The sequence below is a fragment of the Liolophura sinensis genome, chromosome 10 (genome assembly GCF_032854445.1).
Source record: "Liolophura sinensis isolate JHLJ2023 chromosome 10, CUHK_Ljap_v2, whole genome shotgun sequence".
NCBI lineage: Eukaryota > Metazoa > Mollusca > Polyplacophora > Chitonida > Chitonidae > Liolophura > Liolophura sinensis.
This window is the reverse complement of record NC_088304.1, coordinates 16,884,009-16,898,816: the sequence shown is the minus strand read 5'-3', so window position 1 is coordinate 16,898,816 and position 14,808 is coordinate 16,884,009. Positions and strand designations below refer to the sequence as shown.

The window sequence follows — 14,808 nt, the reverse complement described above, 5'->3', positions numbered from 1 at the left end:
CGATCGACATCAAATCGCGACGTCAGTCCAATTCGCAAAAGCTTGATACACTGATAGAGGAAGGAAAACTGAGCTTGTAGTATCACACTAGCTGTAACTGTCAGTACTGACAGTTGACCTTGTACAGTCATAGGCAAGAAGAAAATGGCCAATGTGCATCTAGCAACAAAACATTAGAGGTGGAGATTTTGGTGGTGTCTGAAATCAATCCAGTCCCATTGGCCCTACAACTCTTCGGCTCATACAGATACTGACTTGTGGCCTACTGTTTATCATATACGTCTCCATCAGCACCACTACAGCTAAAATTGTTTTTTCATTAGCTGTGAATAAATCTGTCTTTCAAAAATAGGCCCACTATTTATAGATGTAGGCTACACTACACTAGCTTGACTGTGGTATATCTATCAGTATCATAACTGTGAGGCTCATTTTTCATTTTTTGAAAAATGAGCCTCACAGTTTTTTTTTTTTGAAAATGAAAAATATGAATACCTTGCATTAAGAAAACAAGAACACTGAATTTCTAACCTTGGATTCCCTTCCCTGCAAGTCTAAGCCACACTCACTTAGCATACTTGTTATATTATTTTAGGAGTATTCACACTCCTAGCAGATAATAGATTTGCGGTTTTTGCCTCTGGCAGGAGAATGTCTCAGCCAACAAAGCAGTACAAGAGAGTAAGGTACCAAAGGTCAGAGTAGTGAACTAGTGGATCAAAGCTCAGGTGACAAGACATCCTCTATGAAGATAACTTGTTTCCCTCAAAATAAAGAAACAAATGTTGAATTGAATTCTGCGTTCATAGTTTGTTTATCTGTTGAAAGTTTTGGTGTTTCCATTGTGAAAGAAAGGAAGAAAACAGCACACTAGCGGCATGCTGTTGTGTTTGAAGTCTGTGACTCGTCTCTTGCTTGACATTCAGCATAAAGAGTCATCGTTCAGAAAAAGTAGGAATATCACCAGAATCAAGAGTTTTCTGCACAGTTTGAGTGGTGGAAAGTGAATAAATGTGTTAACCACTGTAGGAGCAGAAAATTTTGAATCATTGACCACAAGAACAATGCTATAGTCCAGACCATCAAGATGGCACGAAACATACTGTGAAACTGAGATACCTTAATTCTTCAACCTTTTCATCCGCCTCTGCAACCAATAGTTTGAAACATTCCAAGAGAAATATGTGGTACATAGAAATAATTTGCACAGTTTTGTGAAGTTTGCATCTTTAGAGACGTAAACAAATCATTGTAGCATAATTTTCATAATTGTATGCTTAAATTCCACTGGAAAAAAAAGCTTAATTTAGAGGTCGAAAAGGGTTGATGATTATCAGTAATGTGGTGTTTTAATGGAAATCATTGTTTGTATTTGGGGTTGTGAGAAAACATCTTGACTAAAATACTGCAGACAAAGGACAAACAATGTGAATTACATTATGTATAAAGGTCGAAATTATAAAGTTATTTTGTTATTCTATTCAGGTCTGTGACAATTGAGAAGTGCCGACATTCTGTCATAGTTCTGGGTCCAGTGGAGACAACTATTCACATCAGTCACTGTGAACAGGTCACAGTTATCTCCCCCTGCCGTAACATTATGATTAGGTATGCTGCATCAGCATTGCTGTGTGCCTTAACAGTGCCAATCACATTACAAGTTCAAATTTTTATCCTCATGAAATGATACCCAATTTTTCATAAATGTTTTTGGAACTCATGATCGATGTGTTGGTAAATGAATGTAGTAAGACAAATACTCTAGGCACTTTTCTGTGTAGAACACCAGGAATACACGCCGGCCTTGGATAAAAGGCATGTTGTAAAGAAAAGCTCAAACTTAGAGTATGTCCCAGTTTATGAGGGTGTTGAATACAGCTTTTCCCTCCAAATTGATGTGTTTGTAAATAAAACATGAAACTGAGTTATAACAGATTTACATTCTCTCATTTTAGTGGTTCTACGCTATGTGTGTTATACCTGCTCACCCCACAGCGGCCCCTGATTCTGGGAGGGAATGACACTATATTGCTGGCTCCATACCACACTTTTTATCCTCAGCTGGAAAGTCACATGGCCCAGGCGGGACTTGGGGAGGCCCGTAACCTGTGGGACCAGCCACTCTGTATAGGTGCGTGGAATAGCATTACATTCCTAAAGGAAAGAATGCTTGTTTTATGAATGTATTGTTTCAAGTGCTTTCTCTGTCTTAAATGATAGCCATGGTAGTTATTGACCATCAGCACTCTTGCACATACATGCCTTATTTGTGAATGAATATGATATTGTGTATCAAAATTTGTATGTCTGTTTCAATATGCACAGTAACTGTAGATTCCTAGGAAAGAAATTACTTATACATTATAGGGTTACATCACCTAACAATTATACTTAAAGTTGTGTACACATCCACTATATAAACGAATATTGACCCAAAATTGTATCCAGTATATTCTGTTTGACAGTGTTAATGGTTCGTGTGTATTTTTGCTTTTTCCAGGTCCTGACCACAAAGATGAAGTGCCAGTGTGGGAACTTCTACCTGTGGCTGAGTTCTTTACGTTCAACATTCCATTTGAAATGGAGGGCACGACCCAGGTATGGACATTCCTGGATAGTATGAATTTGGTCACTTCAGGTACTGTTTGATCAATTTGATGTGTGATGTATTACCTGGTGCAGGGTATGATGAAGGCACTCACAGCAATTTGGGAAGTTGCTGGAGTCTATGTAAAGAAGACTCGGGGAAGCCTAAAATCCATAGTAAATTATTTGAAAATTCTCAAGTGGTGTTCTGTTTGTAATTTGAAAATGCAGATGGCTCGATGCATTCCCATCGTCTATGAATTCCCTGAAAAAAGTTTCTGCCAACTGTCCACCACTGGTGTCAGTAGTCACTCATGAGCTCTGACAAGGCTACATATTTTCAGCTTAGAATATAAGAATATATCTGAAAGCACATGTGATATACCCTCTTTCAGGACCTTTCCCTATGTCAGTTGTCTCTTACATGATGCACGAGTCAATGTTGTAGGCTATACCTGGGGGACTGCCGAGTAAATACCAGCGTAGCCTTAGCCAAAGACAGAAACAGATCGACAACTGGCAAAAACTGGTGAAAGAGTCTGGCCTGAGCAGGAAGCAGAGAAAGGAATTTCAGAAACTTGTGGAAACGAGGTTTCATGTTAGTGGCTGCTTGTTCTCTTTCTTTCCTTTCCTTTCTTTTTTTCTAATAAATTCCTTTCCTTTTTTGATTTGTTTTCCTTCCTTTGTTTCTTCCTTTTTCCATCAATATTTTCAACCACGATATTAACATGTTTCTGTTCAGGAAGCTAAGGCCATAGAAAATTAACGTTTGGCGAATTCACTTTGACAAATGCAAATGATGAAAGAATACTCAATCAGGACTGCGTGATTTCTGTTATTTTTAAGTACATTCAGATAACTCATGAATGGGAAGTCGCAAAGTGAGCGGTATATGCATTTCGTTATTTTTTCAAAATGTCGATAAAAAGGGTCGGGTTAGGGGCGAAATGAGTGCCTGTGATACATTTAATTAATTTTTTATGGCCTAATCGCTATACGTTAGTGACTGTTTGTTTACTGTCCTTGTTGTTCTTCTTTTTTTTTGCTTTTGCCTTATATTCTTGTCAGAAGGTTACATTGGCCATGTGGTTAAAACTGCCACAGATGTGAAGTAGGCCATGGTTCAGTCTTGGACTAGAATACACCTACATTTAAGTCTGGTCAATACTTATAGTATCTTTATTTATCAAAGATAATGAAGTTCATTTACAATAGAGTTCCTCAACACCTCACAGAAAAATGAAAAAATCAGAAACTTGGTGAAATCATGATAGTGATTGATGTTTTGGGATGATATACGACTGCTAAAATATTAGACTGTCACAGAGATACATGATCTTCCTAGTTGGATTCAAATAAAACTTACATGATCTTAGCTAATAAAACAAATAGAGTCATGCACAAATGAGAAAAAAATAAAAACTTTCCCAATTTCTACATTGTTGTATTTCAACTGCATTTTAAAGCTTTCTCTCTCTTCTGGGAAACCTGTACAGACATATTCAGATAGTAATAGTGGCTCGTTGATTGGTGCTGAAAGTCAGTTCAGTCTGGTTACTCGAAACCTGGACCGGCCCCCAATAGCAGAGTGGGTAGAGCGTCCACTTCGGCAGCAGTAGATCCAGGGTCAATCCTGGGTTGAGTCACACCTAAGACTTTAAAAGAGGAAGTTGTAACATCCTTGTGTGGCGTTCAGCATGAAGGGATAGTGCGAAGGGAACGACTCGTTGACCCGTATCAGTATAATGGCTTGGGCGTAGTGACTTACTTGCCTTCGGTAAGGCGTCTCAGTGAAGCAGCACTAGATAAAAGAGCGGTGGAAATCTGTCCTGCAACAAGGAGGTACATTACATACACCCTAAGGATTCCTTCGTCGTCATATGACTGAAAAATGGTTAAGTATGAGGTTAAACCCCAAGCACTCACTCGCTCACTTGAGACCTGGAAGATGGGAAAATGTTGGCCTTTTGATGTCCACGTCGTATAAAAATACACAAAAATTGTTTCCTTATCAGTTAATGGTGAGACATTCATGTGGGTGCAAATATGACATGCCTTGGACTGATCTGCATGATGAAACCACATCATGATTTGACTGATGTGCGAGCAACCTGCAGATGGTAAAGCGCCAGTCAAAGAACTATATTATGATATGAGCCTTAAATGCTGGAACTATTGTGAAATCTAAAACCGACTGTATACACACTTTAACTCAAATCATACTTACATGTACATCACACAAACATCTGTATCACTGATAACCAATCAATAGGCCTCTATTTGTGGGGGACTTAAACTAACAAAACACAACTCAACAAAATTTTCACTGAAAAATTTCCATTCATAAATATGATAAACTGAGAGTTTAATGTTTATAAAATGTGTTGATATAACCATATGACTTTGACTGTGACCCAGGAATCTCTCACCAATGCGGTCGCTGTAAGTTCAAATCCAGCTCATGCTGGCTTCCTTTCTGGCCGTATGTGGGAAGGTCTGCAGCAACCTGTGGACGGTCGTGGGTTTCCCCTGGGCTCTGCCCGGTCTCCTCCCACCATAATGTTGGTCGCTGTCGTACAAGTGAAATATTTTTTAGTACGGCGTAAAACACCAATCAAATAAAAAAATAAATAAATTTGACTGATTGATGATGGCATCTCTTTACCTTCCAAGTGTATAATTCAGCTAATGTCTGCTTTATATGTGTGGTCTAACAGTACGTGTATTCCAGTGGTGTTGTTGTGTTTCAGGCCTGGCTGGCAGATACTGGTCATAAGAGGGAATTGGATAGTTTGGTTGTGCCACTTCAGTCACAGTCTAAGAAACCCTAAAGCTTGTCTAGTCATCAGTTAATACTCCGCTCACTACAGTCCAATTTCATTCCATTTTTTTTTTTCTCTCCGGGTATACCAAATATTAAGTGCTGTTTTAGATGGAATATAGTGCCATCAAATTAAATGATTTACAATCTCATTTATTTCAGTAAATGACCTAAAATTTTGCTCATTACTAAGTTGCAAATTTTATCTGATTCTGAGAGTTCTCTGTGCCTTAAAAATGTGTTTGGAAGGTAGAATAGTATCCTTCTTGACGAATTTAGTTGTGAAGAGTAATGTTTTCTAACAGTTATTTGCCTTTATGAAAGAACTTTCTTGGGGAAAATTTTAGGTTGTTTAGGTACATTATATAATACATAAGAAACATTGTTACTGTACAGCACCTGTATCTGATTTCTATACCAGCGATTTCAGTCCCGACTGTACAGCACATCTGCTTGTATCTGGTAGCCATGATATCTGTGCTCTTCAACTACCGTCCATTTTATTATTGTCTTCATTATTTCTTGAGCAGATATTGTTGAAATTGTAATAAAGTCTGTGTAGTGTAAATTCATTCAGGTACTGATTACTTTTAAAACTTGAATACTCTTGAAGTTTCATTGTGTGGCAGTGAGGTCTCGTGTATATAGTGTTCGCAGAAGACAAAATACTCAGTGCTGTTTTGTAAGAATTGGCTGAAATGTCACAATTGATTGTGTCAGTGTCTTAACAAAAAAAAAATGTCAAACCTTAACTAATTTTTGTGTGTTCAGCAAACAAATTAAATTTGAAATATGTCATTGACTAAAGATTTTAATATTGTGCATGGTGTGCCAAAATTAGTTTTGGAGATTGTGTAGAAATAGGTTTTCTGTTCCTTCCATTTTGTGCCGATGTTGTTCCACATCAGAAAACATCTTGCCCATTTCAAACATTTCTGAAATTTCATTCTAGTTTCTCTTGGAAGTTGGTTAGCTCTTTAATGTCTATGCCCAGTTTGTGTAATTTCAACTAAATAGGCTACACTGGGTGTATTTGTCTTGATTCAAGTGACGATTTTTCTTATTGTTAAATAACTTAGTTGTCAAGTTATCTGTATTTTTTCCATATGTTGCTAGCTCATTTCTCCTTTTAATTCTTTGTGATATAACCACCTAAGGCAGATCTGTCTCAGCTGTTTATTCAAGTATATTTTATCCTTTGATGTCCTAATTTTTTTAATGTATACATTTTTGTCATGAAGAATTAGTTTATTTGTACATATCTCATTACACTTTTTTTTAGCTCACCATGACAAAGAAAGGAAAGGTATTGTGAGTGTAGGGTAAACTTCTTTGCAAGGGTCAGCGGTCCAGCCGAGGTGTGCTTCAGTATGCCTGCTCCGAATTACCTCCCTTGTTACACAACTATGACTTAACATGGGGTTAGTTTTCGAAGTGTGAAACTTTGAAAATTGGGCCCTTGTCTGTTTAAACATGCAGTACCTGGTATGTAGGTTATATCACAGTGGTAACAAATATTTTCTATGCAACAGGATGTTAAAAGAAAATCGTGATATTAGCCTTTGAGAGTTGCAGAAATATCAAGAGAGCCTAATTGAAGTCTGTGTTTTTCAGCTTAAAGGTAGAATGTGTAATAGTTGACATAGTTCGCTGAAGCTGGCTATTGTATTTAATTAGGGCCAGGATTTTGACATTACCTCCGTATGTATTATAAAAATAGATTACATTTATCCTAAGTGTTACAGATAAGATAACAAAATTAAAACATGTCTCAAAGCTAGGTTTCAACTAGCCTATGCCGCTCAAACTCCAAAAATTAGCCATTTTCTGAAATCCCACCAAACCACAGCTTACAAATAAAAATGCACCTTTCAAAGGGGAGATTTACCTGAAGGGAGGTAATTAGGTGCAGTCCTACTGAAACGAAAATGCTTATTGTGAGCTCCCAGGTTTCTCATTAAGCTTTTTGATTGTAGTTAGCCCCAGACCTTTCTTTTTGCAACTGAACAAGATTTTCCTTTAATCAATCTGGTTAGCAACAAGCTGTGATCTAGTGGTTGCAGGTGCGTTCTTTTCAATCACTTGTTGAAGGCCACTTGTCTTCCACCAAATGGAACATATCTGTCTCATAAATAAATAAATAAATCAGTCTACATATATAAAGTAGGCCTACATGCATACATATATTTCATAAAAAACAGCTAACCCATGACTGGTTAGCTGTTTTTCTGAAATATTTTGTGAGCAGATTTGGTTTTCAGAAGGTTCAGAGAAAAACAGTTGTTAGGGAATGCTCATTTTAGCATTCTAACTCCATGATTTCAAAGAATTGATTTTACACAAGAGCTAGGGGATATCACCGTGAACCAAACATTGATGTCATCTTTTATCTATATTTAAATAGATATGTTGTCTAGATAAGGCCTCCAAACCGATTAAAGTGGATGAACAAAACAATAAACTGTGATTTGTTGGACTTTGTTTAGAGATAGTGTAATTATTAGATTGCTACCGAGGGGGTTAGCTCTCCAGCACTGCACAGTGACCCAGGAGCCTCTCACCAGTGGTCGGCTCACGTTGTCTTCCTGTTCGGCTGTACGAGTGAAGGTCTGTCAGCAACATAAAAGATTCACTCCCCCATCCACCAAAACCCCAACCCTGACCAATACCCCTGACCCACACGGCTGCCAAAATTGAATGTCATTTTGGTCAAAACCTTTTAGAACAAGCCCAGAATCTGTTTTGCTGCGGGCAAGGCAGGTAGGCTTTTTATGCCATTTGCTATCAGTCTGTGCAACAATGCTAAAAAATATGTGCACGAAGAAACACAACAAAAACCTATCGGAACCTGGTACACAGAAACACACCTTTGTGTAAACGTGCTCTACATGAAAATATGCATACAGTGAGAACTGCATAAACATAACATGTATAGAGTACATGGAAACACTGCACAAAGGAACATGTAGCAGTAAATAGAAACATTCATGAAACGAAAAATCGACCCAAAAAAAGTGGACTGATAAATTTTCAGTTTTACTTTTTTAACATTACGGCAATGAATGAATGAATAAAACCTTTATTTAAAGGGGATAACTTTGTCCAATTGTACGATTTGCTCTTCCAGAGCCCTTTATACCAATATCATAGTAAGAAATAGTATATACAATCCCGTTATGAAAACAGTCAGTAATACATCACTACATATATAAGCTGAAATCTTAATTAAATAAACGTAATTTAATATACTGGTTGAAATAAGTTTAAAATAAGAGGCCTATCAGAATTGCAGGCCAATATGAAAAGCAGGCAGGTTTAAGAAAAGAGGTTTCCTTCACCTATAACCATGACCTGTCTGACCACCATACGAGTAAACAAGGGTCTAGGTGGATCCTATATATGCCGGTACATTCTATTTATATAGAAGACAAACTACCGTAAATAGTGTCAACCTGGTAAGCCTCGCAACAGCAGAAAGGCATAATGCATTATCACTTATGTATATTTACAACGCAAGTGATGGACAAAAGCGACAAAAACCCCATTGTACATGATGACAATCTCAAGCTTTCGGAGGACTCGTCTTCCATCATCAGGTGCAGTGGAGAACAGCCACTGCCATGCGAAGTCATGATGTACAAAGCGTTTTTTGTCATTTTATTCATCACTAGCATTGTGAAACATACCCGTACTGGTATCTTGTCGAGAATTGCGACTCTCTCTATTTACATCCACCAAAATTTACACCGACAATTATATGTGGCTGAAATACTGTAAACGGGGCACATAACTTTACTCATTCCTTAATTTTGTATTCGTAATCATGATAGTGGAAAATTGGAATCTGTTTACCTTGGCAGCCTTGGAAATGGGCAGCTGTGCGAGGCACCACAATATTAAAACTGCAAATGCAAAACATCCGAAGCTATAAATAGCTTATGGACACAGATGCGAACAGACAACAAATTCTGCATTTCACAATATATGCTCTGTCTAATGACAAAGTCACAGAAATCACGAGAAGGCAAAGTAGATGGAACCATGAAAGCTAGTACAAACCTCCGCTCCACTGGCAGGAAAAGGTAGCCTACAAATTCCTCATCAACGCTCGAGTGACATTTCTGTCCGATCTTATAACGAAAAATAGTTTACAAAATATTGTTGAATGTGAAAACCTTGCTTGCTGTAGGCCTACATGCATGCGGTGTGGCCAAGCGAGGTTTATTGGTCATAAATTTTTCGACCTAAAGCACTTTTTCAGTGGAATTTAATTATGCATAGAATTATAAAAGGATTTTATGTTAAAAGGATTTGTTTGTGGTTCTAAAGATGCAAGCTTCACAAAACTGTGCAAATTATAGCCCATAGTTTTTCACATTGGTAACAGAATGGGTGGAAAAGGGGGATGTACTTGGGTACCTCAATTTCCTCGAAAATAATCAATTACTTTTAGGATTTTTTTTTCTCATAAATACTGTAATTTTTTAAATTTGTTCACAACTAATGTATATATTTTATTGGCAATGCCCGGAACTACTGAAACCTGCTAACATATAACTTCACGAAACTAAATTTCCGCAAAATACCCGGTACTACGTTGAGCAGGATTGGCCCACTTCTAAAATAAAATTATACTGGCGTTTACGGTAAAGATATTATCATTATCATAGCAATGCATGCTGGGACAGGTGCCCGCCGGAAGTCAGTTCTGCGTTCGATTTCGATTTTGACAGCTGGGTACCGAAATTGGGATATATTTAGGCTGTTGTGAGGTAACTATATTTGTTTATTTCGCACATACACAATTGAAGATTAATTGGAATCAACGGGTTGTGTTGTTAGTTAACAAAGTTGTCAAAAAGCTATCCATTGGACACTGTCGCGCAGATCTGGCAAAAATGGGAACTTAGAGATGTAAATAGGGCCTAGGCCAAATTCTTATATTTGCAGATCCCTAAAGTTTGAAGTACTACATGGCATTGAAACTATCATATCTGAAGGCTGAATACATTCTCATTACCTATCCAGAAAGAATTCCTTACGTAAAAGCTATATGCTTTATTTTTTTTATGCTTAAATCATCTATAGTACTTACCTCTCCTGGGTTAAATCGAGTTTGTTGTCACCTCCGTGACAAAGGGTTGATAAGTGGCTTAGAACAGCTATGGCATCACTGCAAAACTGTGATTTGCACCAAAATGCATCTGTGGGTGCCATTCAGTCAGATGTAAGATAGAAGCTTGCAGCAAGCTTCCACACGCACGGTTTATAGGCTGGTCTTAAATTGCTTTGACGTTTTGTTCAGCCAAGGATGACCCCAAACAAATGTCAGAGCGCTCTCCATTTAAAAACCTGATGCAGTTACCTGTCCATGTCAAATATATCCAGGCTGTCAGCACAGCAAATCGCTTTGAGCATCACCGAGGAATGGCAGGCCCATATGTGAAATAGGAAATAACCGATTGACGTTGTGCCTGTGGTAAATTGATGTGTAGGTCTACATACACACGTCTATAGCCCAGTGAAGTGGACATTGCATGCTACGGATACAACGTCAAACAAAGGCCCCTTCTCAAAATGCTGGGTATTTTCCTATCCGAACTTTATACCTCCATAGCATTTCCTACCCAAGTAGCAATTCTCGAGATTCCTTTTCTAAACATGGAACCATTAGCAAGAATAGATGTGCAAAAATAGGGTAAAGCGTGATGAAAAGATGTTCTGCTCCATCTCCAAACATAAGAGTTGTATTTTAGTCTAGTACTACCTTGACTAAAATTCTCTCTGTAACAGTCACACATGTGCTTACGGCCTTCAGATGGAAATTCATCAAAGGCAGAAAATACAGATACAGGTATATGTACATGTATTCTGTTAGCCACTCACATGATTGCCTAGTTCCATATACATCTCCACATCTCACTCACTGGTATAAAAATTATGTTAAAACTTTCAGATAAAGGAGATAACGTGAAAATGTGAGCTTACCAGTGGGAATACTCTTGCAGTAAGTGTCCAGATAGAATGTACACAGGGCTAGTCTACCAATAATTCAGGAGGTGATATTATGCCCCATTCCCAATAGTCTATTTCCTAATTTACAACCACAGATGTCTGAATTTGGGACTCATTTCCCAAAATATATGCTTTTCGAATATATATACCTTGTTTTTTATTGTTGGAACAGTAGGGGTGAAGTGGAATATGAGAGGTGAAGGTTTGTGTGTTTTTAATTTTTGGTTATCTTAGATATGCAGTCCAAGTTTCTAATTCAAGATATATGATCTAAGTTATGCATCAAGTAACTGTGAAGTATACAGCATTGAAAAATAACATGTGAGACATAAGCTTCTTCGGTGATGACACATCAGGAGGCTTCAAGCATTTTGCATTGTAACTCTGGTGGCAGCTCCTTTTGAATCAGAGTTATACATACTTGCTACTAAGCATGTTAATAGCCTGCAGTGTCTAACAAAGAGGGGCTTGGGGCATTGAGACAGGAGCAGCTACACTGCATGGTACAATATAGTTACATCATGGAATGGGAATTGAAAAGTTTAGCGGGTAGACAGCAGGCACACCTAATGAGTCAGACCCAAGAAGGAATTGAAACACAACCTTTTCAATGTGACTGTCGTCTGTGGAAAAAATTGTTGCAAGGAACAAAAACTTTTACTTAGATATCATAAACTCAATATCAACAAGAATTTTCATGAACTGGTCAGCTTTTCTTGTCTTGTGGTTGGTTTTAATGAAGCAGGTGTGTGCTTAAAAGACTTGAAATTTAGCGAGGACAACTGATACTGACCAGTTTGTGCATGTATAGGTAAATTGACATATACATTTACACTGATTAAAATGAGATCATCAGCAGTCTGGGATTCATATGCGTCGATTTACGAACCGACAAAAATAACCATACTGCATTCAGTTACAGATAACTGAATGTTGAGAAAACAGGAGAAATCTGAATTTGTAGTGTGTGCCTTTCTAAAACAAACTGAAAACGTTTCTTAGGTGATTGGCCACCACAGTATTGTACATGGTCCAATTTCAGTCACCTAGCCATTGCACATCCACATGTTACTGAGGCTCTTATTCAATGAAGTGGGTTATTATCTGTATGGAACGGAGATGGTGTCTTGGCTTCCATTCATTATCCTCGTAGTATTTGTTCCGTTAAGAACAAAGCAGGGTTAAAACACAGTTAATCTAAGTAGGCCTACATGTACAGTATATGGTGGTGACATAGAGGTTCCTGTTTGTATTTGTCCCCATATTATGCATGCTTGGTCGATCAGTGGTAGAATCTAGCTGTACATGTCAGGTAAGGATAATATTGTTGAAATTGTAAAATCAGCACAGTCATAAAAAAGTACCATTCTGATCAGAGTTTATGAGTTTATTCGGTTGGAGAGAAAAAGTAAGGCAAGAAACTATATATTGAGGCAAAGGTCTTACTACTGTTTTATCTGTCAAAAAAACAACCCCACTTTGAAGGAAGCCTATAGCCTATTGCAATTTGACTGCCTCTCAAATTTGGCAAAAAAGAAATACAGAAGTGAGAAGGTTAAGCTAAACAATGCCATTTTCTCATGGAAAACAAAGCAGAAAAAGTACATGGTAATAATAATAATAATAATAATAATAATAAACTTTATTTACAGAGGGTTGTGTACATTATATTTAACAGAAAACTGTGCAGTATTAAATAAACAGTATAAATGAAAAGAAAACCTCGAAAATGTCAACATTATTGGTATGCTGTTATATCATGTTGGCTTGAAGCAGAGAAAATAAAGATGCATTATCTTTTCAGAATAAGCTGCGTTATTTTTTGTATTTACCTGTAGTATAAAATGAGAAATGATTTTCTCAAACGTGTTCATAATGGCACATGCAACATTTGGCTCAGTTTGTAAAATATATATTCACCTCAAAACGGACTCCAAATTGGTCGGTTATTTTTTTAAGCTCAATTTGGTTGAAATAAACTTCTATTCTTGAGTTTCGGTTCGTAAAATTTGGACTATGAATCCCTGAGCAGAGTGAATGTTCTGCAACATTATTGATTCTTCATTTTCTCATCCCTCCAACTGCTGACAGGCCAATATGACTGCTGTCACTGCAAATTGAACAGACAGCAATGAATCATGAACTTTGTGTTTTGACGGACCATGTGAAACTGTTTAAAAAATAATATACTACTACTGTAGTAGAAAGACACTTAAAATCACTTGTTTACAAGAAAATTTGGATGGAATTTGTATCCTTCAGTTTTGAAAGCATAGCAATGAAAATACTGTACTTTCATGGTTACTTAGTATGCGGTACTAGTTAAAAAAGCATATGAAAACCTGGGGGTGTAAAAATAAATAAATACATACATGTATAAAGTGCATGTACATGTATATATGATTCATCTCTGTTCCATGTGTGACCATGTACACATATCCACATGTGATAATGCATGTTCAATATGAATAAGTTGTACATGGATCTAGGCGACCATATGAGTGAGATGTGGAGATGTACATGGATCTAGGCGACCATATGAGTGAGATGTGGAGATGTACATGGCACTAGGTGACCATATGAGTGAGATGTGGAGATGTACATGGATCTAGGCAACCATACGAGTGAGATGTGGAGATGTACATGGCACTAGGCGACCATATGAGTGAGATGTGGAGATGTACATGGCACTAGGTGACCATATGAGTGAGATGTGGAGATGTACATGGATCTAGGCGACCATATGAGTGAGATGTGGAGATGTACATGGCACTAGGCGACCATATGAGTGAGATGTGGAGATCTACATGGATCTAGGCGACCATATGAGTGAGATGTGGAGATCTACATGGATCTAGGCGACCATATGAGTGAGATGTGGAGATGTACATGGCACTAGGCGACCATGTGAGTGAGATGTGGAGATCTACATGGATCTAGGCGACCATATGAGTGAGATGTGGAGATGTATATGGATCTAGGCAACCATATGAGTGAGATGTGGAGATGTACATGGCACTAGGCGACCATATGAGTGAGATGTGGAGATGTACATGGCACTAGGCGACCATATGAGTGAGATGTGGAGATCTACATGGATCTAGGCGACCATATGAGTGAGATGTGGAGATGTATATGGATCTAGGCAACCATACGAGTGAGATGTGGAGATCTACATGGATCTAGGCGACCATATGAGTGAGATGTGGAGATGTACATGGCACTAGGTGACCATATGAGTGAGATGTGGAGATCTACATGGATCTAGGCGACCATATGAGTGAGATGTGGAGATGTATATGGATCTAGGCAACCATATGAGTGAGATGTGGAGATGTACATGGATCTAGGCGACCATATGAGTGAGATTTGGAGATGTATATGGA

The 14,808-nt window shown here is 37.9% G+C and overlaps 2 protein-coding genes across 5 annotated transcripts in view; both read left to right on the top strand.

Annotated features, from left to right (window-relative positions):
* LOC135476413 (TBCC domain-containing protein 1-like) overlaps positions 1-6,166 on the top strand; it is a 28,617-nt gene extending 22,451 nt beyond the window's left edge. Inside the window, exons 15-19 of one of the 2 annotated variants that reach the window (XM_064756421.1) lie at positions 1,486-1,608; positions 1,956-2,131; positions 2,501-2,598; positions 3,035-3,184; positions 5,337-6,166. In XM_064756421.1, the coding sequence (XP_064612491.1) occupies positions 1,486-1,608; positions 1,956-2,131; positions 2,501-2,598; positions 3,035-3,184; positions 5,337-5,417 (628 nt within the window). In that variant the 3' untranslated portion in view covers positions 5,418-6,166. The remainder of the gene's footprint in view (positions 1-1,485; positions 1,609-1,955; positions 2,132-2,500; positions 2,599-3,034; positions 3,185-5,336) is intronic. The other variant, XM_064756422.1, reaches the window with a different exon arrangement.
* Positions 6,167-10,108: 3,942 nt separating this feature from the next.
* LOC135476191 (rabphilin-3A-like) overlaps positions 10,109-14,808 on the top strand; it is a 43,254-nt gene continuing 38,554 nt past the window's right edge. For all 3 annotated transcript variants that reach the window (XM_064756127.1, XM_064756129.1, XM_064756126.1), the window contains exon 1: positions 10,109-10,179. The gene's annotated coding sequence lies outside the window, so the exon portion shown is untranslated. The remainder of the gene's footprint in view (positions 10,180-14,808) is intronic.